General features: G+C 43.3%; 1 protein-coding gene and 1 long non-coding RNA gene across 2 annotated transcripts in view; one reads left to right on the forward strand and one right to left on the reverse strand.

Moving 5' to 3' along the window:
- The first annotated feature begins 1,123 nt into the window (after nt 1-1,123).
- On the forward strand, nt 1,124-11,789 carry LOC143273933 (uncharacterized). Its single transcript, XR_013052268.1, has 2 exons — nt 1,124-1,328; nt 11,693-11,789. It is a non-coding gene; the product is annotated as an uncharacterized LOC143273933 (long non-coding RNA).
- A 1,596-nt stretch (nt 11,790-13,385) lies between these two features.
- Nucleotides 13,386-27,543, reverse strand: part of Man1a2 (mannosidase alpha class 1A member 2) — a 133,465-nt gene continuing 119,307 nt past the window's right edge. The window contains exons 12-13 of the mRNA XM_006989086.4: nt 27,198-27,313; nt 13,386-15,702 (exon numbers count right to left, since the gene is read on the reverse strand). Coding sequence (XP_006989148.1) covers nt 15,570-15,702; nt 27,198-27,313 — 249 coding nt within the window. The 3' untranslated portion in view covers nt 13,386-15,569. The remainder of the gene's footprint in view (nt 15,703-27,197; nt 27,314-27,543) is intronic.

Raw genomic sequence — 27,543 nt, forward strand, 5'->3', positions numbered from 1 at the left:
AAAGAGTGGACACTAACGAAACAGGCAACAAGGAAAATAGATGAGGTGGCTATGGCCCGTGCCCTTCCACATTGGAATGGTGGGGGTCTAGAAAGGAAGCCGAGGGAGGCTTCGGGAATCTGACCGCTCTGGTTGGGGCTCGGGAGTACTCTGTTCACTGCTTCTTAGAGACACTTGGCAGGTCCTCCAGCAACCACGTGTAGGTCTGGGTGGCTGAAGACCCTGTCCAGGCCACGCCCTCTTCCCACAGTCTTAGGTACCAGGGGCCCCACAGAGATTTCCTAGGCTTTGTGCCCCAGCTGAGCTGATGGAATGTCATTGGAGGAGGGCTCAGTATAGAGTGAGCCAGAAGCACCCTGTGCCTATAAATCATAGATATTTGCCAAGTGGAAAAATACCAGCTTTCAGAATGTTTCGTTTAGTGCTTCTTAGAAACATTTTGTCCCAGGACTACAATGCATTGGGCTGGTCCTCTCCTGAGCCAAGTGCCCTTCGCAAACAGGCGACCATTTCCGGGGAACTGGTTTGAAGTTTGCGCCCCTGCTCGCCCAGAGGGAACTGTGAGCTTGCGTCAAGCCTGTGCCCTTTGAGAACATCCTTACGGGTGTGGGAGGCTTCCAGCAGTCACCTACTTGCCCAGTTCTTTATCCGTGATCTTAAGGGATGGCCCAGGGACAGGCTCACATTGCTGCTGGAAGTTGCAGCCTAGCCTGTGGCCCCCAGTCTTAGTGAGAGTAACCTCAGGGCCATGGCTCCTCTGACTGCAAAGCTGGTATCCATAGCCGCCTCCTGTGAGCGAGGGAGTCCGTCCAGGGGCAGAGCCCGGCGGGCAGTCCCGGCTCCAGTTGGACTCACCCACGCTTGGCCACAGGCTCTGCTCGGGTTGTGAAGATGTGGAAGAAGGGCCCCAGACAGGGAGGAAGGGCAGGACCCCTGCAGCTCTTCCAGTGGCACTGGCTTTCAGAGAAGGTTCCTAGGACTCAGTGGGCCCTTGCAGAGGAAGGAAGTGCCTGGTGGGCAGAGTCTTGTTTCAAACAACAGAGGCCAAGCTACTTACAGGCTGAAGGCCCCTTCCCTCATCTGAAAACAGGAGTGATGCTAGGACGAAGCCTACGGTGAGTGATGCTAGGACGAAGCCTACGGTGAGTGATGATGTGGTCGGTTCCTGGCGTGATTAGCAGAACGTCTGGCCTCTTAGAAATGTCTGGAATACAACGACACTGTATTCTACTGCCTGGTGGCATGTGCCTCGTTACAGAAGATTTAATAGCCTTCACAGGACTGTGCATGACTACCTTCTACCTCTCAGCAACCACAGGAGGTGTCAGGTGAGTCCCTGGGTGAAGTCCCGGGCCCCTCGGCCTTGACTGTCTATCAACACAGATGGTAAACATGGAAGGGTGAGAGGTTGAGGCTCAGCTGGCAGGGCCTTGTGATGCCACGTGAGGTAATAGTTGATTTCCACACCACTCTTAGAAGGTGCATAGTATTCATTACAATTCAATGACGAGAAAGACGTTGAGGCTGAGAGATGTTGCATGTGGGGGTCAGGCTCACAGAGAGAACACGCAACTGACCCAGGACTTGAACCCAGTGTCTGACTTTGCAGGCAGTATGTCCTTGTGGTGGTTCCAGCCACTCCCAGGCCCCTAAGCAGCCCTGAGAGTTTGACGAGGCTCCTTTCTTTGAGTCTCAGTGGGTGGAAAGCTCCCTCTACTGGGCAGCCAACGTAAGCAACTGGACCTTCCCACAGACCAGTGGCGGTTGTGAGAGGCAGGTTTGGAGGAAGGGACAAATATCATTGCTGTGCTTGACAGAGGAACTACTACTTGGAGTTCTGTGTGCTCACCCTCCTGAGCCCCAGGTGGCTATCCATCCTCTAATCCCAGGCCTCCGGATTTCTGGAGACTGAGTCCTTCTCATACATCTCTTACGCGTTAAGTAGCCAACAGTTGGTTTCTGCTCCATTCATTGAAGGAAACCATACACATGGGCCACATCCTGGGAGATGCGGCCCGTCTTTCTGGGAAGAGGTGCTGTGGCTCTGGGCTCTAAGTGGAAGCCAGGCTCACTAGGTTAGCCTTTCATTGCTGGCTAAGCACGGTAGGATAAGGCGGTCTGCTTGGCCCCATGAGCTGAGCTCAGTTAGTCAGTGGGATGGGGGCACTCCTTGACTTCCACCTCACCATAGCCAATCCCTCTCACCGGTCGGTCACACAGAGTGCAGGATGTGTCCACAGATGCTTGTATACTCACAGTGTCCCCGCATCCCTCCTGCACACTCACGTATGCACATTTCCTGTCCAGTTTACCTCTGGGCTCAGTTTACTTCCCTTCTCCGTCAGCCACCTGAGGCGCCTGTTTCGGTGCTTGGACAGCAAGAGCGGCTAAGCAGGAAGCAAGGAGGCTAGGAAAATGAGGGGACTTGGCCGGAGCTGGGGGTGGGGCTGGTGTGTTATGCTGGAAGCCGTGCACTGCTCTGTGAGGGGAAACAGCCTCTGAAGGGCAGGCTGGGGCCGTGACTCTTACTGGGCCCCTGGGTAGTCACAGGCTAGCGCGGCTGTGTCTGGAGGCTCCGAAGACCTCATGCCACTCCCACCCTGCGCTGACCTTCCTTTCCCTTTCCTGTTTGGTTCTTCTTTGTCCAAAGACTTCCTGTGACCAAGGCGGGTGACCCGGAACAAAACGACCTACTTTCCAGGTCACAAGCAAGCGGTCACACATGGGCTTCAGGCATCCTGGCCCACCAGACAGTAGAGCCCTTCCTCATTTCTGGATGAGCTATGAAGTATTCAGAGCTGGGGGGGGGGGGAGCAGCTAGGACAGGCACCAGTGAGCAGCTGAGACGCACCTTCTCAAGGCACTGCAGGTGCTCCTCCACGTGAGCAAATGCCCTCAATCTAGGTTGGCTAGAACTCTGGGCTTCCTTCTTTGGTTTTACTCATACATTTTCACAATTTGGTTTAATAATCACTCACCAATTTTCAGTTATTTGATGCTTTAAAAATGAGGTTCTCCCCGACTTGTATTTTTTTCTCTCAGGATTCCATTTGGCTTTTTGAGTTGTCTGTGATGGGAGCATTGGCAGGAAGCCCAATTTTTGGACAGATGATGGAACTGAGGCCGCTCCCTTTGTTGTCCTCTTGCCCCTTTCCTGACTGCCCCCTTTCTCCTTAAGCTTTAATACCCTCTCTCATCCCCACTCTCAGTAATCCCCCATTTCCCTGGGAAGGAATGCCCTTTGGACGCTCCCACACAGCTCTCCGGTACCCTCACCAGTCCCTCTTCGTATTCCGGGTCTCCTGGTTACAACAGGTTATAGTACCAAATTCCAGGGGAGGCCATGGCCACTCTCTAATGTGGGGATTTAACAAGGCAACTCCATGTAGTTAAAAAGGTTTATTTGGGGGTAACTTACAGCCAGTAAAGGGGTTGGTTTCAGGATCCAGGAGAGGCGAGGTGCAGTCCAGCGGGGTTCTGCCATCCAGCATCCAGGATCACGAGGAATCAAGAGAGCTGGCAAGTCCAGATCTCAGGTCTTAATGGCTCCTGTCTCGGCCCCGCCCTAGGGGCAGGTCATTGGTAGGCATGGCAGTTACCAGAAGCCTCACTAGGGGTAGTACTTCCAGGTCAAAGCTGGAAGAGCAACTCACTACAACTCGAAGGACAGATGTCCCTAGCTATACTGAGGAAAAAGCTTTCCTCCAGCCCTTAACTCGGAGCCCTTGTTTCCTCTCTCTCTTTTTTTTTTTTTTTTTTTTTTTTTTTTGCTTCTCAACTGAAGCAAATGCCTAGGAAGAGCTGTTTGCACTGGTCTCCACTTCTTCCACTTCCTTCACTAATCTGGCACTGTGCCCACCATCCCCTCGCATCTCATGCTACCAAATCCAGCCTGCTGCTTTAACTCATTTCACAGCCTCTTCAATGGTCATGGCTCACACTCACATCTTGGCTACTAGGTTCTCCTTTTCTTGGCTGTTTTTTCAGAATCCTTGCTGCTTCCTCCCACCATACAACCTCTGATCATTGGGTACCTGGGTCTCAGTCTGTCCTGGTTAGTTTTTAAGTGTCAACTAGACACAACCCGGAGTCACTTGGGAAGAGGATGCAACTGAAGACTTGCCTCCATCGGACTGGCCTGTAGGCCTGTCTGTGGGGGCATTGTCTGGATAGCTAATTGAAGTAGGAGAGCCCAGCCCACTGTGGGTGGTGCTATCCTGTGAGACCAACACAGGAACAGTAACAATACGACCTGCAGGTTAATGGGAGACCCAAACAGGAAGACTAGACCTTGCAAGTTAAGGGTTGTGTCTGCAGTTAAGGATAAGTTCCTGTTTGTCCTCTGTTTGTTTGACCCGTCCCCCTAGATGTGCTTGATCACATGTGTGTGGGTGGTATGTGGGCAGGAAGTACGTCAGGATGTATGCTCGCCCCTGATTGGATGTAGGTGGGAGGTTCACAGTCAGGAAGTACATCAGGATGCATACTCGCCCATGATTGGACCTGGTGGGAAATACAGTGGCCTTGTGGGTTGCCTTTTTTAAAGTCTCTGCAAGGTGGTCATTTTCTGGGAGTCCAGAGAAGGACCTGGCCAGAGAGTCCATTAACCCAGCCAGCATTTCATTAAAGCTTGCTTCAAATTTGGCTTTCAATTGTGGTAGTGGTCTTATTCTCAACCAGTGGGATTAACAATCCCTAGGCAGGAGGGCATGGGCTGTGTAAGAAAACTGGCTGAATGAGTCAGTATTTCTCCCTGGTTTTTGCTTGAGTTCCTGTCCTGATTTCCTTCAGTAATGGACTGTGACCTAGAAGTGAAGCCAAATAAACTCTTTCCTCCCAGGTTGCTTTTAGTCAGTTTTATCACAGTTAAGAGGTCAAACTAGAAATAGCTGTTGGATGATTCCTGCCTCGTCCTGCCCACCCCAAGTTAACTGGACAAGTCTCCAGGTCCTGGACCTCCCCTCACCTCTAGCTAGGCTTGTCAGCAACTTCTATTCATTGTCCAGTTAGATGTCTTAACATGATGTAAAAAATTAACAGGACCAAGAGTAGATTCCTACTCAGTAGACAGTAACACCCTCTCTGGTTGCTCTGGTCAAAGCTTTGGAGCAAAACTTGACTCCTCCTTTTTTCTTCTCCTCTCTCTCTCCCTCCCTCCCTCCCTCCCTCCCTCCCTCCCTCCCTCCCTCCCTCCCTCCCTCCTTCCCTGTCTGATCTGTACTAATACACCACCTTTGTCTTCCCAATGCGTGGAACAAATCCCTGACCTCCTGCACTGCTGCTCCAAGCCGCCCTTGCTCCTCTTCTGCCTCATTTCAGTAAACCTCCCCTGCCACTGTTCTCTTTTCTCTAGCTATGGCTCCCCTATACTGAATTCACCACATAGAAACCAAAGTCAACCCCGGAAATCAGGCAAACCATTTTATAACTGTTCACTCTTGGGACTTCTCTCTCACTCAAGACTAGAATCAGTCTTGACAAGAGACAGTGCATCTTCGGTGACTACCTGTCATATCTCTGGTTTCCTCTCTGCTCTGGCTCAATCTGCCCCAATCCTGCTGTTGTGTGAGCACACTGTGCTAGCGGCTCCAGCCTTGCCTGGAAGGGCTGGTTTTAGTAAACGTCAATGCCCCAGGGCCTGAAATGTTTCCTCTAGTTCCTAAAGTGTCTTTTTCTTGCTTCTCTTGAACATGGTTCCACCACACACAGTAAGAATCTCATCCCTCAAGTTTAAAGAGTAAATCCTGTCTTTTTGAGGATTGAGAAGAGGGTGGTTTGCATCCTCTGCTCTCTTCACAGACGGTAAGCCCTTGCCTTCCCCATAAGGTTCCCTTCCAGCCGCCTCAGCTAACCCTTATTAGACAAACTCACTTCCGCTGGTCCCAAGAAGGGAAAGCTGCATTTGTGCTCGCTCACCTTTGGTTACTGTGTGGTCATCGCCACTCTCTCCCATGCTGAAGTACCTTTGGTGAAATACTTGTATTCATAAAACAAATTTTGCTTTCTCTGTTGAAGCCAGAGCTCCAGAAGGTATGTGGTGTGGTTGGCTCAGTATCTCTAGGGCATTGCAGTTCTGTCACATAGCAGATGTTCACTCAACAGCTGCCAATGGACTCAAGCAGCTGCAATGTAACAAAGGCTGTGAGCAATGACACATTTTCATTAAACATGCAATTCCATGGGCTAGGGAACAGTTCAGTGATAACAGTACCCTTGTACTACTTCACTGTACACACACACACACACACACACACACACACACACACACACACACACACACACACACACACTGAGCACCCTGATCTATGAGCTAAAATCCTTTGTTGGGTTTGCATTAGAACTTGCCCCAGCCTATCTTCTGTTGAAATTATATAGTTTTCTCTAGTAACTAGTACTTATTATCTCAAAGCCTTAAGGAAGGGTAGTCACGTTTTAGGAAGCAGAAGCTTTTTAGTTGCTATCTTTCATGTTTGGAACACATCTCATTACTGAATTGGTCCCAATGGGACACAGCTTGGCTCTCCTTATCTTCAAATTTTCTTTCCCTTTAAATTTCAGTTATAGGGCAGGTGAGATGGCTCAGTGGGTAAAGGTGCCTGCTGCCAAGACTGATGACCTGAGGTTTGTTTTTAATGTTTAAAAAGTGTGTGTGTGTGTGTGTGTGTGTGTGTGTGTGTGTGTGTGTGTGTTTTGACTGCCATGTATGTCTGTTTACACTTGTGTACCTGTGGAGAAGAGAGCACTGGATTCCTTGGAACTGGTGTTGTAGACAATGTGAACTGCCCTGTGGGTGCTGGGAGTTCAGCTCAGGTTCTTTGGAAGAATTATCTTACTGGCTCTGAGCCATCTCAACAGCAACCCACCCCCCCATAACCTGAGTTTAACCTCCAGAACCCACAGGGAGGAGAGAGCCAGCCCCTGCAAGTTGTCCCCTGACCTCCATAGGTGCCCCATGGACTCTCCCCATGACAACTTCAACTCAGTTCTAGTGCCAGTCATTTAGAGTGGCTTTCCTTCCTCTCCTTTCCCACACCTATGCCAAGCAGACCTAGGACCTTAGCGGGCCCTGTTAATGGACCTGCCCAGTATGAAGCAAGCCAGTCCTTGTTTGAGGGCATGGATTTTATTTTTGGCTCCTGTATACAGCTTCTGGCAAGCAGGTTAGAGTTTGAAACACTCTGTCATTAGTCACCTTCAATTTTCCTAGCCCAGATCCATTGCATAGAAAATAAGCTGACACCCAAAGTTGAATAACTTACCTACATACTTAATAAACTCAGCCAGGGGAAGATAAAGTAGTCTTGGCTTACAACTAGCTAGGCTCCACTCTTCTCCCCACCCGAGCCTCAAGGTACATTGGGCACTACAGTACCCCCCCTCCCCCCAGACACTGTATGACTTAGCTCTTTTTTTTTCATAGATTTTTCTTAAAGTGGCTTTGATAAGGTTCTGATGACAGGAAACTCAGAGACAAGGGAAGTGGACTGCAGTAACCCTTTAATGGGGAAGCCTGGTCTGGTACCAAGAGTCTGAACCCAAGGGCTAGGGTGTTTCTTCCATAAATATCTGGACTAAAAGGATGCCTCACAGACCCAGTCAGGAAGCAGCTGACACTGTGGTGGACCAGGTGAAGATGTGCCCATAAGTCGATGCTGGACAAGACAGCATGTGATGAACAGTGGGAGCTACAGGCAAAGACAGATGCGCACAGGGTGGGAGATCCCTCAGGCAGGGAAATCAAGGAAAGCTCTGTGAAGGGCAATTTAAAGAAAGAACAAAATCAAACAACCATTTTAAGATTCTAGAGACTGACTACAGATATAAAACACCAGTAACTATTTGTTTAGGGAAAACTAAGAGGCCATGACAGCTGAGCCCACGGGAGTTCCACCCCCCCCCCCCAGCAGCAGTTCTACTAGGGTGAGGCAGCTGTTGGGGGAGGGCGGGATCTAAGTACAGCCTAGAAACGCTCTGCACCCAGGCATTGCTCCTTAGAAACAAGCTCAGGAGAGCACTTGGGTAGCGTGTGCAAGGCCCTGGGTCTGATCCCAGGTGTGGAGGTGCGGGCTGGGTGGGTATGGGGAGGGGAAGAGAGAGGAGGGGGAAGAAGGAAGAGAAGAAAATCCAATGCCAATAGCAAATGAACAGGAAAAGCCGATACAGGTAACCTGAAGTCTTGGTTCCGGCTGGGCAAGCAGTGGATTGGCTGACAGACGGCACACCAGTGAGCTCTGTGGAGTGAGGCTGCTGTGGTGCACCTGGTCACACGGCCCTGGTGGTTTGGAAGGCTCTATGTACTGAGGGAGGACCAAGGTGGAGCACAGGTTCAGGAGAGAGCAGGGGAAGCCCTGGCTACACTCCCACCTATGCGAGAGAGAAGCCTTGGCTACCGGCAGAAACAGGAGGCTGGCTAGGCTAAAGTGATGCTGACCACGTATGGCCGCACTGTGTGTGTTAGAGAGCGGCCTCTGGCAAACACTGGCTAACCACTGAGCAACCTGACACAGGCCTGACTCCCAAGAATCCCAGCTCACCAGAGATCCAGGAAAAGTGAGCAGACATTGTTGCTGAACACTATGGGGGCGAGACAGAACTCATTTCAGCAAGTCATTAGACAAAAAGCAAGAGCAGACAAAACAAACAAAAAATAAAAACAATTTCCTTGGGTGGGGGAGATCAGACAATATCAGAATCCAGTTGTTCCAATAACAATTTAACCAGTTTTTTTGTTTTATTAAAAATTATAAAACACAAAAGGATACATGAAGAATCTGTTTTCAGGAAAAAAAGACTTAGTGACTTAAAGCTGTCCCTGTCCCTGCCTTGTATCCCATGAGATGCCGGTTACAGTCAGTCCACTTTCAAATGCATGGAACAGTGCCTGCTAACAGAAGGGTGCAAATCTCACTGCTGGCTGAAGACCACGTCCAGCCACCCACCAACACCCCCGCAGTGCAGCCCTAGACTAGAGAGGACGTGTCAGCGGGACAAGATCAGCCTAGAAATCAAACCTTACAGCAGCCATCAACTGCCATTTCACAAAGGTGCCAGAGCAATGCCACAGGAAAAGGCTGCTCTTCAACCGACAGCACCGGGACACTGGATGTCCACATAAGAAAAGTGCCAGCAGGTCTTTACCATACGTGCAAAGATGAACCCAGAATGGATAACAGGCCTCAATGTGATAACAGATGAAAACTCTTGGTGACGCTGAATTAGACAAGAGAGCACAGTCCATCAGAGACCACACTGATACTGTGCTTCATCAACACTCAAGTTTTCTGCACTTCAAGGAGACCATGAAACAGAGGGCACATCAACATCGTAGGAACAGCAAATAGAGTGCATTCAGAACTCACAACTCAGCAGGAGCTGAAAATGGGCAGAGTACATGCAAAGCTCAACTGAAGAAAGGCACAACTGTCAGTGATTAATTAGTAAGCGTAATTAAACCACAGTGGTGCTGGCGAGAAGGCTCAACTGGTCAAGGCACTTCCCACTAACCCCACAACCCGGGTTCCATATTGGAGAGCGCGTGGTGGAAGGAAAGAAACCATTCCCAGTGTCCCCTGACCTCCCCGTGTCACTACCGCATGTGCATGTTCAAACGCACAACCTAAACTTGAAGAGAGGTTTACAACGGTCTCAGCTTCCCAGCAGAAGGAAGTGGGGGGAACAACCAGTACTTCCACCTTCACACAGTGCTCATAAGAAGAGGAAGCAGTCACCTCAAGACTGGCAATGGTAGAAAAACAAGCTCTGCATAACCAGACCACAACTCAGCAGTTTTCTCTCTAGATCTATACATACCCATGAGAAATGAAAACATGCCCACCCAAAAGTTTGTATGTAAAGGTTCCGTGCCCAAAATTGTTGCTTTAGCAACTTCAGGCTGTTCTGGGCGATAACGTGCACTAGGGACATGAAGGTTGAAATACAGCTCTAGAGTTTTTCTTCAAATTAGTGTATAAAAATTATTCTCTCAGCTAGCTCTTTGTCTTGTTGTAGGATTAAGAAATGTGAAAATGGGCGGAGCCAAAATAAATGCTTTAAACATTGGAAACAGGACTCCCAGTTCTTGTAAATTAAGCCAAAGTTGCTCTTCTGCACACAGGAAGAAACTGAACTGTTTGTCGCCATTGAAAAAGAAAAGAGAGAGAGAGAGAGAAAGAGAAAGACTTTTCACTTAAAGAACATCTTTATTTGATCTCCAATATACAATATTACCTTTGATTTATATATATAAAAAAATCACATTATGGAGGACATGACTGGAAACGAGTTCAGGAGCAGCCAGTGGGTAACAACACAGGTTATACTTACCCACTTATTAGTTTAGGGAAAAATCATCAGTGAATTTGAGGCCAGTGAGGGTCAAGAATGGCATTTCAACTTCCAAACCAACCATTATACTTAGGGATACTGTAGTTAGTTAACCCAGCAAAAATGAACTTATAAGTTTCTGTCAATAAAGAGCTCCGCTTTTCATGGTCTTTTAGTGTGCGATATGCAGAATTCTGTAGCTACAAGTTATTGCAAGGTGCCTGCCTCACGTGTCCCTCTGCATGTGTGCTCTGATGTGCTTGGAGTACCAAAGCTTACATGCACACAAAGCGGAAGTGACCTCGGAGTAGACAGGGCCTAGAAAGGCTCTCTCTGTCCCTTCATTCTGAATACAGGTTTCATTTCCAAAAATAGTTAAGTGCTTGAAAAACAACATGGAAAGTGTACTGCCTGTCAGGACTGTCACACTGCAGCGTATGTGCTAGCAAGACACTGCGTGGCTTTAAGTTTCGTGAGTCCTCCAGTGGCTGACTCATCTGTTCATCAGTGCCAGTAGAAAGCTGAAGGTGAAGGATGCTTTGATTAGAAAATGATGCGTACTGACATACTTGTGAAGGTATTGTGGAGAGTCACGAAATGAAGGAAGAAGGGGGCAGGCATGTCTCTCGGTACCTATCTGCACTCGGACTTAAGCTGTTCTAGGGGTGACAGTGTAAGTACCCTACAGACTAGCAGCAGCTGTGCCAAGGGTGAACTGGGCACACAACACATTTTGTGTTGTCTAGTTTTCAAGACTGTTTTCTGCAGCACCAAGATCCAGAATTCTATTATGTTCTCGTCTGAAAGCTCTAAGAAAAAAGAGAGAATAAATCCCTGCATCCCAGGGTCTTGGTCCAAGGGTCAGTCAGCAGGTAAAGTGATAAAGTAGTATTTTGATGACACCCAGTCTGGAGTTAGGACATTGAATGACAAGAGGAAGACAGGTGCTGGAAGCCTAACCCTTCCATCCTGCCGCTTTCATGACAACCACATTATCCTCAAGACCAAAGAGACCCTGAAAAATAGATCTACTTTCAAGATAACAAAATATACAGCTTTAGGTAACACAGATACAATTGTACATACATACATCTTTCTGCTTTAAAGTGGATTATGCAAATAGAAAACTGAGAAAAGATGCAGGTTAAAGGTTAAGAGAGTCTTACACAAAATAAACCTGGGATGGGGTCAGCAGCGGTGACATACAGGCCAAATCCAGACCTCCATCTGGTTTTTCCAATGAAGGTTTATTGCATCACAGCCTACCCATTTATTTGCATACTATCTATAGCTGTAACAGCAGACGTGAGTAATAGGAGAGCCACATGGTGTGCAGACCTTAAAACACTTACCATCTGGCTGTCTACAGGAAAACTCGCTGATACGTAGAGTGAGAAGACCATCTCTGTGAGGATTTGGATGAGCTGAAGAACAGAAGCATGCTTTCCAGGGTCCCTAAACCACGGTGAGTGAATCAAAACAGTCAGATGTGATCCCTTCCATCCTCTGCAGGCAAGCTGTGTGGCCTAAAGCACTCATCAGCTGCCTACAGCGAGCAGACAGGATTCTGGGTCTGTGTCTAACTGTATACATACACAGCTATGCAGAGAAGATGAGGCAGGAGCTGGCCGGCCAATTCCAGGGGAAAGAACCCAGAGAAAAGGAGGAAGCTGAAGCTACAACTCTTAGACTCTAGTAACTGGCATTTGAGACATTTTAGTATGTTTCTCTTTATATGTAAGAAATACAGGTGCTACCATTAGTAGGAAGTATACTAGAGAAAAGACAATTTACAACTGCAAGGTATATCCATGAATTAGGGAACAATTTTTTTAAAATATAAAATAACGCACATGTCTACAAAATATTGACTTTAATCATGTAATTAAAGTGATATAACAAAATAAGAATGTTTTTATTTCTAAAGTAAATATTTTAGTCAAAGATGCATCAGAAATCAAATATTCCTTTGACATTTCCAAGAGACTTTAGTTATTAACTACAATTATAGTTGTTAGTATTATTTATATAGTAACAGTGTTTAAAATATATTATAAACCTTTTATCTTTCTCTTTAATTTAAATGAAATATAAAATTAAGAATTTTCTAACACGATTCATTTTGGAAAACATTTAAAATGGTATGAACCACTCGCATACAGAAAATGCCGTTGGAACCACATGACGTGTTCTAAGGCTTGAATGGCGCCAGGCCCAGCGCTTGGCGCATGTGCAATCTTCCGTTGCTGTTGTTCACTCACTCACGCATGTGCTCATTCAGACTCCGGCTCACACGGAGACTGCATCATAAGGAGTAGGGCAAGCACAACCTTTATCAACCAATTCCGAGTTTGACAAAGACCTTGGCGATGAAGAGTGGACAAAGAGGAAGCTGAGGATCAAGATCTCCAACTGCTTGTTCAAAACCTGCCAAAGAAATCCCTGGTGCCCTAGTGGACATCAGGGTCAGTATTCTGCAGAAATAGTGCATTCCTTCAACATCCAGGCTTTCTTTTACACATACACACCAGTTAAAAGATAGGAAGAGGTGGGTATCAGAGGAGCACAAATGCACAGCCCACCCGGAAGAAAGAACTTCCAGCTAGGGACTTGTCTGAACTGAGACCTCTTGGTTGGTGAAGGGCTCATTCTTAGCTTTAAAAACTTCATACTGGCTCATTAATTTTCTAAAAATCTGGTTTGAACCAAAGATATGATTCTAAAATGAATAATAAATATGAAAGGTAGAGTGTGTTCAACAACCTCCACTTTTATGTATTATCTATTCTGCACAACTGTGCCCAAAGCACAAGATGAGGCATCAGCTCTTTGAAGAGGCACCAGTTAGTAAGCATTTCTGAGTTCTTTTTCGATTTTATAAACACAATGAGTATGGAGCCTGAGTACTGAGGTCTACAAAATGCCAACCACATGAAGGATGGAAGAAGACACACACTTAAAAAGTAAGCAAGAAAGTAAGCAAAATATGGGATAATGGTAGATTTTGGGGAAAAAAACTTTAAAAAAAATCTATTAACAAAATACAACATGACACTGGCAAGTCATTTACACCTGACTTTAATGCCTTTGGTATTCAGAGAAGAAAAAGCATCAATGTAAGCCCGAGTTCTCATCACAGTCAGGGTGTTAAAATGACAGTCTTAAGATCTTCGTGTAAACCATGCCCTGCTCACACCCATGCCTTCTCCCTTATGCTCTCAGATCATGTGACTGACAATGCACTGGTGGGGGTGGGGGCTGCCACTCTGTCTCCTCTGAGAATTCCTGGGAACCAAGATGGCGCCTTCACTGCACTGGCGTGGACAAAGTGAAAAGGTGGCTCGTCCCCTGCTTGCTGCTCTGGTCTCGGCCACCTCCAGCTTTTCGCTTTCTCTTGACTTGTGAGTGAGCTTGTGCTGTTTTTAGAAGGCTCATTTTTTTCCCTTCTGAGAACCAAAACCTTCTCTTTCTCTTCTAAAGTAAAAGCCATCTACCTTTCTCGTTTACATTTAAAAAATTTCAAGTAGTAAAAGATATTACAATTTTGAAATGTGCTAGAACTCGCTCTCTACATGTTGTTTTCTATGAATACTGAACAAGTGTGAGGTGGCAAGCTTATGAAGCACTGGCTGAACTCTGAGGCTTAAATGATTTATGGTGTAAGTTGGTCACCCTTATATGTCTGATTATATTGACTTTTCCCACAATTTAAATCTGCTATATGCTAGTAGAGGGCGAAAAAGAAAAGCTACCAACCAAGGAAATAAGCTTCCAGAATTCCAAAGCAGAGCTCATGAACAAACTATTACATCAAATATTCAAATTCAGAGTAAATATTATAGTGTTCTTAAGTTTTATTATCATCAATAAATGATGTCTGTACTAATGAAAAGGAAGGAAAAGTGTCTTGTCATAGAAATTCAAGGGACAAAAATTTATAAGCATTACTATTTGCCTTAGAGTTCTTGATAAAATTTTACTTTTTTGCCAAAATATAGAGCAATAACAACAAAAAAATCAACACAATATCTCTAAGTCCCTTAGGTTGATGCCAGTTTTAGTGAGTATGATTAATTATATCACACATTTGCCACTGGAAATTATTTTGAAGCTAGTCTATTCTTTGGATATATAATATTCTTGGAGAAACTTAAAACATAAAATCTTTGTGAGCAGCTCACACGTGTGAGGTAATTAAGTAAGGGGTCCGACCCTTGCTCGAGGGATGCTGACATGTTTTGCTTTTGCTTTAGTACGTTGTGAAAGCAATTCAGCTTGTTCTAGCAAATGCAGAGCTGCATAGCAGTATAGTGAATTTTGCCAAGCCCCATGAAATTGTAAGGTGAACAACTCTACTAACTGTGTTATGAGATTAAAGCAGGTATCTTTGCTTGATAGACTTGCTGGTTCAGAAGAATAATTTCCTACCAACAAAATCAAGGATTTCTCTAGAATAGGTTTCAAGGCAACAAACTGGCACTCTCCCCACCTTCTGCATGCTACCAACACTAGCATGAGCTACATGCACACTCCCACACTTGGGCTCATAAGCAGCAGTTATGATAAATACCAGTTTCAGCATACCATATGGAGACAAAAGACTTGAAAAGTATTCTTCATGAGATCATGTCCCCGACAGAAAAACTAAATCTAAACAGATTTCAGTGAACTAAGTTGGGAATGAAATGGTTACCAGTCTGGTAAAAATCCAATGAGGAGCTTGAAAATTCAGACAGTGACAGGTATCTGTTTCTTCTCCAAGTCTTCTTCCTACCAATGGAGTTACACTGTTCCCTTGTTCTTGTTCACTTCAGTTTGTCCCATTATTAAAGTGGAGGAAGGGGGGTTAAGCAATGTGGAATATTTGATTTGAAAGCTGCTCCACTGAGGGAGGAAACAAACATATAATTGGGTTCCAAAAGCTATCTCCAACTCCTGGAAGGTGTTCTATGGTATTGGCTTGCACTAACCATACAGAGTAAGACATTGTTTCTCATGTGGCCATTTCGTCAAGAGTCAAACCATATCAGGCTTCTGTCCTACATGTACCAGAGCATGTTTTGGTCAGGTATAAAATGGAATAATTTCAAAGTTGATGTATCTACAAGTGAAAAGTCTTGCAGGGGAGAGTTTCATCTGGCGTGGTGACGTAGAGGTCCAAGTTTTCAAAAGCCGCCTCTCCAGAAATTTCTGTAGTGGTCCATGTAAACAAAACACAGGTAAGAATGGTCCTTCTGGAACTGTGTTCATCGAACAGCAGGATTACCTGAAAGAGTGGTGTTGGCTAAACGTAACACCGGCAGAGGGTGAGCCTCTGTGTTAAACACCCAGTGGTCTAAAGGTAGAAGGTCATCACCAGAGAACAGCAGGTACAAGTATCTGGAAACAAAAGGAAGAAGCGACAGTCAGTCAGAAGTCAACAACAAGTGGGCTCATTGGGGACTGCAGCGAGAGCCAGCACCTGACTCTGAGCAGTTCTGATGAAGACGCACAGTTAGACTGATGAGATAAAAGTTTCTAAAACATTTCACACACTTGTCCAAAGCCTATGAAATAAAGCTATAAGGACAGCATAAGACAAACCACTTCATAATTTTCAGACGTTCTTTCAAGAAGCACACATAATATCGACTCTACGTTTTGGTGACTCAGAGAATCATAGGAGACTTAAAGGTTCACATTTATTAGCAAATACTGAGGAAAACTAGTAGTTGTAACTTTACAGCTCTTGGTATGAGAAACTATTAAATAAGTCTCTGAAGCACTGTGTATTTATAAAGAGTCAGAAGGTGATTAGTAGCCAAAGGTCTCTCTGTGAGCTCCATGCCACCGGAGTCACTTGGATACCAAACAGGGATAAATAACCACAATCATTCTGTTTTTTATTTTTGGTTTTACGAGACAGGTTTTCTCTGTGTAGCCCTGGTTTCCTGAAACTAACTCTATAGAGCAGGCTGGCCTCGAACTCACAGAGATCCGTCTGTCACTGCCTCCCAAGTGCTGTGATTAAAGGTGAGCGCCACCACCACCTGGTGTATCACAATGATTCTTACCTTTAATATAGTCAGGAAAATTCCAATTTGAATTCTATTAAAGATGATCAAAGTGTACATAAAAAATCTACAGAGTGAGGGGTTGAGGGTATATCTCAGTTATATAGCACCTGCCTAGCGTGAGCAAAGCCTTGGGTTCCATTTCTAGCACCACAAACAACACAGACAGACAGATGGACACACACATACCACACAGTAAGGAAACCTGAGACCTGCCTCTTGATGTTAGTAACTAGCACCACTTTACAAAACCCCAGCGAAGATTTTTTTTAAGTACATTACTATCTCTTCTGGTTACTGTTACAGTTCTGGATGAGAGCAAAACCAGTGCAGGTAAAAGGGGATGACGTACTGCCCTTTGCACTGAGAAGCTGGGACACAGAGGAACAGGACTTTCTCTCTCACTCTGTCCTACATCTCTAGACCCACTTGACTGACTTCTTCACCAGGCTGCCAACAGAGAAGCCGCAGCATACCTGGTTGACACAGCAGGGGACTCTGTTCAGTCTGCTTTCCATATGGAGACTGCAGTCCCAGTGTGTGCTACCATGACCCTGGTGCAGCATTACAAGTGAAAGCAAAGGGAGAGTTGGACTAGACATGCAAGAAGAAGGTCATCTGGAGATGGAGGCAAAGGTAGAGCACCGTTTCATGTGCTTGTTGTCTTGACATCTTTGATGAGACACCTATTTAAAAATTTCACCTAGTTTTTAACTGGGATGGCTCTTCTCTTGCTAAGTTCCCAGACTTTCTCATATGTTACAGACAGCAGTCCATGATCAATTAAAGATTATTATCCTTGTATGTGCCTTTTCTTTACCCCCACCCTCCTTTTTTTGAGACAGGGTCTCTCTAATACCTCTGCCTGGCTCTGTCTCCCAAGTGTCGAGATTAAAGGCACCACTATACTCAGCTTTTTCTTTACTCTCTTAACAGTAGCTTTCCAAGAATAACTAACTGCTTTCTATTTTGAGACTGGTTTAATGGATTTTGCTTCTGCTGTCTTATCGAAGGAATCTCTGCCTAACTTCAGGTTACAGATATTTTTTTTTCTCAGTGTTTTCTTTTTAAAGTGCATTTTTAAGACTTTAAATTTAGGTCTTGACCCATATAAATTCATTTATGTATATGAATTAAGAAATTCAAATGTTTCAGCACAATCTATAATCAATACCACCCTTTATCATTGTGAAAATCAGGTCTCCATCTAAGCACAGTGCCTTCCATGAGGCACTCTCTATTTTGCACATCAATGAATCTATAGAATACACTGATATCCACCATTTTGAACACTGCAGCTTTAATGTCTTCAAGTAAGTTATGAAGGCTTCTATGTTGCCTGTGGCTGCCACCTGGACCTTTTCGCTTGGGGACTCCGGAAAACGGACTCAGAAAGTTCCTAGAGCTGGGGTGGTAAATGCAGCTTCCAGTGGTACCATCAGCATGAGGCTAGGCTCTCAGGGAACTGATAGGAGTGGAGCCAGACTCCAGAGCCAGGAGGTGGTAGCCTAGCAGTTTAAGGTTCGGCTCACACAGTCAGAGAAGACCACAGATGCACAAAAAGTCAGGTACAGACTGAGGAAACTTCTAAACAGATATAATATTTTAAATATGCTTAGGTGTTAAAGAAAAAGAAGATCAAATAAAGTCATTAAAAAGAGAGCCAAGTAATATAAAAGGAATGACACATAAAGACGAGAAGTACACAGGGTGTCTGGATTCTGTATGGTGCTTTGTTAACTGAAATTTTAAAATGCTGATGAACAAAAAACAATAGCTGCTGAGAGACACTGGATTATGGAAAATGCTAAATTAAACCAACCTATGTATTTTTTTTTTTTTTTTTTCGAGACAGGGTTTCTCTGTGTAGCTTTGCGCCTTTCCTGGAGCTCACTTGGTAGCCCAGGCTGGCCTCGAACTCACAGAGATCCGCCTGGCTCTGCCTCCCGAGTGCTGGGATTAAAGGCGTGCGCCACCAACGCCCGGCCCAACCTATGTATTTTAAGAATGTCTTAACTTCAAAATGGAAGTCAGAAAATATGTTGCATTAGGGAAGTGGTTTTGCTTTTGCTTTCATAAGAAACAACAAGCTATGGATTTCTTCAAAATCAATAAAGAGCAGATATGATTGGGGGAGACCTGAAAATCTTGGCTACAGACTTGAAGAAGAAAAACTGCAAGACATGTGACGTATAAGCTGATCCTTCTGCATGGGAACAGCTCTGAGACTGGATGAGATACGATAAATCTTGTTGGCTACAGAATCCTCAGGACTTTCATATGGCATGGATAGAGATTTATGTTACAGTTTGGTTATGTAGTCCAAATGGACTTATAAAGTTGACAGATGCTTTTTACCTGCTCAAACATAAAACAGAAAATCATCTTTAGCTGACTTGTACACACTGCACATTCCATACTTGTGTTAATGCAGATATATGTTACCTTTAAAAATTTGTGTTTTCAGGAAAAAAAAAAAAGGACCAGACAATAAAAACAAGTAACCCAGGTGATCCAGCCTCTCAAAATGCCTCTGTTGAAGTTTCCTCAAAATTCTGCATCCAGAACAACTTCAAAGCTGCTAGCTGAGATAGCCCAGCCTCACAGGCTACTCCAGCCAGGAATTCAGATAAGCTCTACACTTCCCCATCATACAGAGACCAAACAAAAAAGAATACAGCTAGCTCTCCCAGGACTCGACCATTATCTCTTTTTTCTCAGGGTCCCTAAAGATGTTATCATCCCCAAACAACAGGAAGCAGTCTAGAGAACAGGATGTTCACATTCCCAAGAGGTGGGGTGGGTGGTATTCGGTCATTCGGTGGGTTACGGATGTTTATTCATCACTTAGGAGAGTTTGTTGTAAATTGTTACTGGTCATGGTAAGGGGAGAAATTAAGTAAGGTAGAATGGATTCAAGGATCTCTGTTTCAAAAGAAAAAAGGGGAATTATATTATATTGATACAAATTTAAGGTTATTTTTGTTAGAACATACTCTATACATGGTTCTACTCTTAAGATATTTTTGTATATTAATACAAATTTAAGGTTATTTTAGTTATATATGTGTGTGTGTGTGTGTGTGTGTGTGTGTGTGTGTGTGTGTGTGTATGCATATGTATGGATGTGTCTACTCTTGTTTAAGGTACTGTACCTATGCAGCACATTAAAAAATTTAATGTATAGTTCTAGTCCTTAAAAGCTATTACTATAAACCATTTAGGATAATTAAGAAATGCAGGTTAGTAGTTAGTCATCTATAACAATCAAACTGGTAGTCATGTTAGGTATGCTTTCAAGATTACACAGAGATATATTTGAGATAAATAGGTGGTCTTCAAACACTTCAGGGACCTATAGAATATGGCATTTAAAATGTTTTAATAACATAAGGCTTTTGATGATAGTGAGACACATCTGTTCCTGGCAGCACCAATTTACTTCAAAAAAGGATGACAGGCATTGAAGAATCTCCATATGTAGTTTGCTTTCAATATGGCAAAGCTAGCCACTGGACAACAAACTGTCCTTATCTTGACTGCTGACAGTATGCTGTTCAATTTTGATAAACAGGGCACAAAAGAAGGCAACTGCTGAACTTTTCCCAGACAAGGCAGGCCAGTCCTTCAAAATTCCTGCTTTACAGAAAAGTCTGTCAGATATTCTAGACCTGTAGGCTGAAGACAGATGATCCAATATTGCAGAGGAACCTTGGGTGACCATCCAGGTAGCCAGCTGTTTCTATCATTTCTATAATTTTGGAAGTTGTTTGCTCTGTACTTCCTGTTTACTCAGGTAATACTTTATCCTTCTTGGGTCTTTGATAGGGTTGAAGACTAGATAGTTACAGTTACAGTTTTCCTTGTTGCTAAATTCAGAAATGAAACATAAAAAGAGATATAAAATTTATAAGGCTGAGAGTAGTTTATCTAAGAAGATGTTTTAAGGTGTAAAAAAAGGTATTTTTAGATGGTAATACAAGTTATGATAGAAAGTGGTTTAGGTATAAAATTTTGGATCCATTAAGATATGATGGATAATACAAAGTATTTTCTCTGAATTTGTTAAACGCAAAAAGGGGGAAATGTCGTGGAATATTTGTTTAACTGTAAAGATGTGTCTCTGCCTAAGACACCTTCTGATTGGTTTAATAAAGATATACATGACCAATAGCTAGGCAGGAGAGAATAGGTGGGACTTCTGGGCAGAGAAAAAGAAACTGGGAGGAGGAATTTAGGTGGATGAATTCACCAGCAAACTCAGAGCAAGCTGGATGTGCCATACCAAGAAGAGGTAACAGCCACATGGTAGAACGTAAATTAATAGAAACAAGTTAATTTATGTTATAAGAGCTAGCTGGGGAAAAGCCTAAGCTAAGGCCAAGCTTTCATAACTAGTAGTAAGTCTCCAAGTCGTTATTTTTGTGCTGGTGGTCCCAACAAAAACGTACTGTTACACTTTATTCTTTTTCAAACTTGTCTTGGTTATTCCAGATCCTTTGTAATCAGAAACAGTAAGTCAATTTCTACAGAAAAAGAAAAAAAAGACTACTAAAATTTTGAGTAGAGTTTCATATAATCAACACATTAAATTTGGGGAGAATTAATATCATGTTTCCAGAAACTTAAACATTTATTTAGGCCTTGAACATTTATTTCAGCAATGACTTTAATTTTCAGTGTGTAGCTCTTTAATATTTTACCAAGATTTGCATATTAATATTCTACATCTTCATGCTATTTATATGTGATATTAATTTTTAACTTCTTATGGCTCACTGCTAATATATACAATTAATTTGTGCATATTGAGCCTGTATCTGTAGCCCTGCTAAATTCATTCATTAGTTTTAGTTATTCTTTGGTAAGATATGTAGGAATTTTTATATGGATTATCACATTCTCTCTTTAAAATAGTCTTACTTCTTCCTTTCTGGTCTGGATGTCTTTTTTTGTTTGTTTGTTTCTTTTTCTTGCCTGACAGCATTGGCTAGAATCTCCAATACATTGCTAAACAGAAAAGGAAAAGTGCAGATGTTTTTGTTTTGTTATTGACGTTGGGAGAACCAAATGCTTTTTTCAGTATGATGGTAACTGTTCTTTTCATATGTGCTCTTTATCAAGCTGAGGAAGTTTTCTTCTATTCCTAGGTACTTTCTCAAGCTGGCCCTCATTTTAGACACCTTATTTCTTCTATTTTATGCTACCTGTTAACATCTTATATACCAGTTAGCAATATTTCAGTTTCTTTCTTTCACTACCCTAGCACTTACATTTAAAACCACTTCAAATTTTATTTAATAATAGTAAACAATTTGATGACTGATTGATAACAGCATATTACATAAAATTAATTTATGGGCAAATTTTTAAGTTAAAAAAGATAAGTGCAAACACATTACTGTAATCAAGTGGTGAACAATCATTTTTCCTTTATTCATTTCAAAATCATCTAACAGCCCATCAGAAGTAAAGGGATAAACAAAATGTTCATACCCCAGCAGAATACTAAATAGCACCACCATAAAGAAATGAATTGCTGGTAACTGTAACATGAACCATTCTGATAAAATGCCAAATAAAAAATACTCCCAAACCATATGATTCAAACTAATTTGTTTCTAAAAAGGGTGATGTACAGAGACAGAAAGCAGAGCAGTTTGGGTGTGGATAGAAGTGACTGCAAAACCAAGGTGGAGATGTACTCTCCACTCAGGTGTCACATGCCTACGGGGCTGGTTTGGGAAATGCAGTGTCAGGAGCTTCCCTGGTGTGTGAACATTACAGAGTACGGATACAAACTAAGATGGCTAAAAGGATAAACTAAGGCAATCAGTATATGATAGAATTTCATGGGACCGATGTGCAATATGTGGTCCATCACTGACCAAAACATCATTACACAGAACACAACTACATTAAACAGGGTAGGAATTATCCAGTCTAATGAATCTGATAAAACACCAATGAACCACTCACTTAAAATACTTCAATAAAGACTGACAAAAATGGAAAGGTGAAAATTTTGTTGTTGCCACCTAGTACAATTTGTGTTATAGCTCCCTCTACTGTAGCAAAAGAGACTGCTAGGTATTTTGAAGTGAGTCATTTTGAAAGTGACAATATCTAACACTTGGACTGCACTGTGGCATGCGTTAGAAGGATTAAAGACTGCAAACCACGCTTCCAGTACTCCAGAGACTCCAAGAGACTAACCTACACGGATACAGCAGTTAAGCAATGGTTTTGCCACCTGACATCATGGTGTGGCAGCTGCTCTGTCAGCAGCCAGTTTCTTGATTCTTAATTGCTTGCGCCAATGTGTTACAGAGCATGGGCGTCAGTGGTTCTCAAAGTGATCCCTACAGACCAGTAGCTGTGAGAATGCCTGTGAACTTGCTAGCAGTGCATGCTCTTACGCTCCACCTATTAGTAAGAAGCCCTGGTGATGAATCATTTGAGGCAACTTGGATTCATGCTCCAGTTTGAGAGGCACTTCTGCAAGTCCCCTACATGTGCAACTTCTAACAAGAGGTCTATTATTTCACTGTTCCTTCTTCAGCTCATCTGAACCTTTATCTCTACTGAAAACAGCCCCACAGCTCTGAATCTCTGGTTTTCACAGTGGTGCTGTGGGATGGTCTGTATGTCAAACTGCTCTGATTGGTCAATAAATAAAACACTGAATGGCCAGTGGCCAGTGGCCAGGCAGGAAGTAGGTGGGACAAGGAGAGAGGAGAATTCTGGGAAGCAGAAGGCTGAGGCAGAGAGACACTGCCAGCCACTGCCATGACCAGCAGCATGTGAAGACGCCGGTAAGCCACCAGCCACGTGGCAAGGTATAGATTTATGGAAATGGATTAATTTAAGCTATAAGAACAGTTAGCAAGGAGCCTGCCATGGCCATACAGTTTGTATGCAATATAAGTCTCTGTGTTTACTTGGTTGGGTCTGAGCGGCTGTGGGACTGGCGGGTGACAAAGATTTGTCCTGACTGTGGGCAAGGCAGGAAAACTCTAGCTACACAGTGGGCTCTACTTTTGTCAGTTCCTATACTGATTATCAGTCACTGCTAGTACTGGTTCCGAATCCATCCTAAGCCACAGACAGGAAAGGACATGGCTATTGTCTTCTCTCTCCTTCCTCTCTCCCTCCCTCCCTCCCTCCCTCCCTCCCTCCCTCTCTCTCTCTCTCTCTCTCTCTCTCTCTCTCTCTCTCTGATTTTTCGAGACACGGTTTCTCAATGTAGTTTTGGTTCCTGTCTTGGATCTCGCTCTGTAGACCAGCCTGGCCTTGAACTCACAGAGATCCACCTGGCTCTACCTCCCGAGTGCTGGGATTGAAAGCATGCGCTGCCACCACCACTGGCTGGCTATTGTCTTCTTAATGACACTATTTTATAAGACATTATAAAAATAACTGCTGTTGTTTTCAGCTGTTCCCCTGGGAGTCAGGTGACTCAAGTCTTGATCTGGAATCTATTACATATTAAAACTTACGTGTGCAAGCCTCATTATATGAAGATAAAACAATAAACAAAATATAAAAAAATCTTACCTACTCCAGGGAATTTATATTCTATTTTGATAATGTTTAGAAAATTATGTTAAAAACTGGGTGCAGTGGCATATGAGTGTCTTAAATCCCAGCTCTTGGGAGGCAGAGGCAGAATCTTTTTGAGTTCAAGGCCAGCCTGGTTACAGAGCAAGTTCTAGGACAGCCAAGGGTACATAAAGAAACCGTGCCTTGAAAAACAAACAAATAAAACAAAATAACAAAAAAAGAAAACTATGTTATGTTAGAAGTCAGGTACTATAGAGAAAAGTAGGGTTAAAAAAAGGGGTATGAAACAACTTAAAATTGGGCATAGAACAATCAGATAATGTAAAAGTATATTTGGAAAATATATATCATATTTTCATATCATAAAAAGTAAAATCACACAATTAAATATTATGCAAGTGGGGGCTGGAGAGATGGCTCAGTGGTTAAGACCATTGGCTGCTCTTCTAGAGGACCCAGGTTCAATTCCCAGTACCCAGATGGCAGTTCACAACCTTGTCTCAAAACAAAACAAAAAAGAGTCTAATATTCCCACATAAACATTCCCACCCCCACTCTCAAATTCCGGTTTTCAAAGCCAGCATTTACCAGTTTATCAGCTTGTTCAAGTTAACTCCCCCATACAAGCACTCAGCTTTCTCTGCTCTGCTCTGTCTTTTAAACATGTGTTGGCAGAAGCTGTCCTTACCCTCTATTACCTCACTAGTTAGTCTTCTACAGTCATTTTAATGGCTCTCAACAAAGTATGAACAAATGAATTGGTGTTTGTGTGTGTGTGTGTGTGTGTGTGTGTGTGTGTGTGTGTGTGTAGCATGTAGGAGGTGGGGAGGAAGAGAAGGGGAAGCTCTACCACAACCTGTGTGTGTCAAATTCCCCAGCTTTACATGTAAAGCACAGAACCTTCCTATGACATGTTCATTTAGTAGGATGTAGCACTGAATAACTGAAGCTGTCACTCTGTCTTACAGTCCAGTGCTCTTAAAACCACTTGATACAGATGCAAGCCTAACCACATAGGACACGACAACAAGGAAGGCCTAGAGGTGGGAAACTCAGGACCAGGGCAGGTGTTGTAAACGATCTCCACAACAACCAGGGTCTGGAACAGGGTCGGTTGTGGTTGTGGAAAGAAGGAGTAAAACGAAGCAGCAAGAAAACAGAAGCACACGGCATACTGATATATTAAAAGGAAAAGCAGGAACAGCACTAATTTAGAGACTAAAAGACATTGAAAAATATTATGACATATTCATAAAAGAAAAACTTAATATGGATCTGTAGGATAACTCGCTTTGAGATGTGTATACACCTCAGCTGTAACGTACCAGACATAAATGAACAATATTCATATGAGAGTGAGATATCCAGCTGGGCAGACTTAAGTGAACTTTATTTGTATCAGAGTGCAGCAGGATACTTGTCCTTTGTGTTGCTGCTACATTTCCAAGTGATCTGAGTGGTACTGGGCAGTAAACATTTGCTAGGCAAATGATGTATTTGTAAGTCACCCATGTGTAAGATACAGGAGACATAAACATGAAATTAAGTTACTGATGAGATGAAGAGATACTTGCTTTGCAGGCTTTTAAAAAAGCATACATATGTAATTAATGTCTCCATCTTTCTCCCAGGCCTATTTACAGAGCTCCACCTGGGTTTTTGAGTACACACTCCAAACTGTCTTTTTTCCTTCCCCATTTTTCCTTTCCATGTATCTTTGTACAGAACCTTATGGGGAGAATGGCTGGTGGTGGCTACATTATCATTTAGTACCACTAAAACATATATGATCATCCTAAGAGATGTACTCTGAACTCAGCTGGGTCCAAAGATGACCATCATACTGCCTGGCTCTACCTCAGCCTAATAAAATTTTGTAGTTATGGGCCATTGAATCTATGCTGTAAGAAGTTTTCTAGGTGATTATAAAGTATATCAAAGAGAAGAAACAAAGTAACTTATTTAAAGGCACTAACTATCCCTTCCCCTGATTTAATATTTTTTGGAGACAGAGTCTTGCTATATACATATGTATATAGCTCAGGATGACCCAGGGTTGGCAGTGCTTGGGTCTTGCTGTTGTGGAATATTATTTTAACTAGGCAAAGATGTGTTATATTGTTTGTGCTCCATTTAATTATGTAAAGATGTGTTGCATTTGTTTCACCTTGCCTGATTAAGGCACCTGATTGGTCTAACAAAAAGTTGAATGGCTAATAGCTAGGCAGGAGAGGGGTAGGCGGGGCTGGCAGGCAGAGAGAATAAATAGGAGAAAGGAAAGAAGAGAGAAGAAGGAGAGAACAAGGGAGAAGGAGAAGAACACACCTGGAACCAGAATCTAGGCAGCTGCAGCCAGACATGAGAAGCAGTGAAAGTAAGATATATAGAAGGAAAGAAAGGTAAAAAGTCCTGAGGAAGCAAAAGGTAGATAAAGAGAAACTGGTTGGTTTAAGTTAAAGAGAGCTAGCCAGAAACAAGCCTAAGCAAGGCCAAGCATGCATAACTAATAGGAAGTCTCCGAGTTATGATTTGGGAGCTGGTTGGTGGCCCAAAAGAAAAACCCTGTTATATCTTGTCTCCAGAGTTTTAGGATTAGAGGCCTGCACGACCACAACAGAACATTTACTTGATAAAATAGCTACCTTACAGCCATTCTTCAAGATATGGCCTAATATTTACTAACCCAACTACATAAAACTCTTGTAATAAACTCTTGTACATGTAACATATAGTCATACTAATTATTTAGCAATCATACAGCAACATTACTCTACAAAAATGTTAATGAATAAAGAAAATGTGGTATATATCTACAAATGGAATATTATTCATCCATTACAAATGATGAAATTTTGTCATTTCAATTAGTCTGGGTAGATCTAAAAACTTATGTCTGGGGAAAGATGCCAGGCACAGAAAAACAAGTAACTGTATGATCTCACGCCTAGGTAGAAGGTAAAAAGGATGACTGCATAGGGGTAGACAGCACAACCAGAGCCTGGAGAGACGGGAAGGGACAGGACCAGTGAGCACTGTTACAATCTCATGGGGAGAAGTGGTTCTGGTGCGCTACTGCAGAAAGGGTGATTATAGATAACACTACATTTCAGAAAGAACTAATTATTTGAGTTGAATGATATGATTAATTTGACTTAAACATCACCCATTATATACCTGTATGGCAACATTATATATCTCCTTAGTAATAGGAACAGTTTTTAAATAAGCTTACTTAAGACACTCTGAGTGTATGCTTACTTTAATGTTTCAGCGAGAAAGAAGCTCTGCTGCACGTCATCATGCGTAGGAGTGAGGGAATACACATCCTTGACTCCGGAAAACCCACCACTGACTCGGCAATACTTTTCAATAGCCTGTGAAGGAGAGCAGAGAAGACAATTCTGTGGACAAGTTGATAAAGTTCATAGAAAGGATGGGCATAGTGGCCTTTAATTCCAGCACTTGGGAAGCAGACAGACAGATCTCTAAGTTCAAAGCCAGCCTGGTCTGCAAAGTGAGTTCTAGGACAGCTAGGGTTACATAGTGAAACCCTGTCTGTAACAAAAAGAAAAACAAACACTCATATAAATCTGTAGGAAAATTG

Source organism: Peromyscus maniculatus, chromosome 6, assembly GCF_049852395.1.
Source record: "Peromyscus maniculatus bairdii isolate BWxNUB_F1_BW_parent chromosome 6, HU_Pman_BW_mat_3.1, whole genome shotgun sequence".
NCBI lineage: Eukaryota > Metazoa > Chordata > Mammalia > Rodentia > Cricetidae > Peromyscus > Peromyscus maniculatus.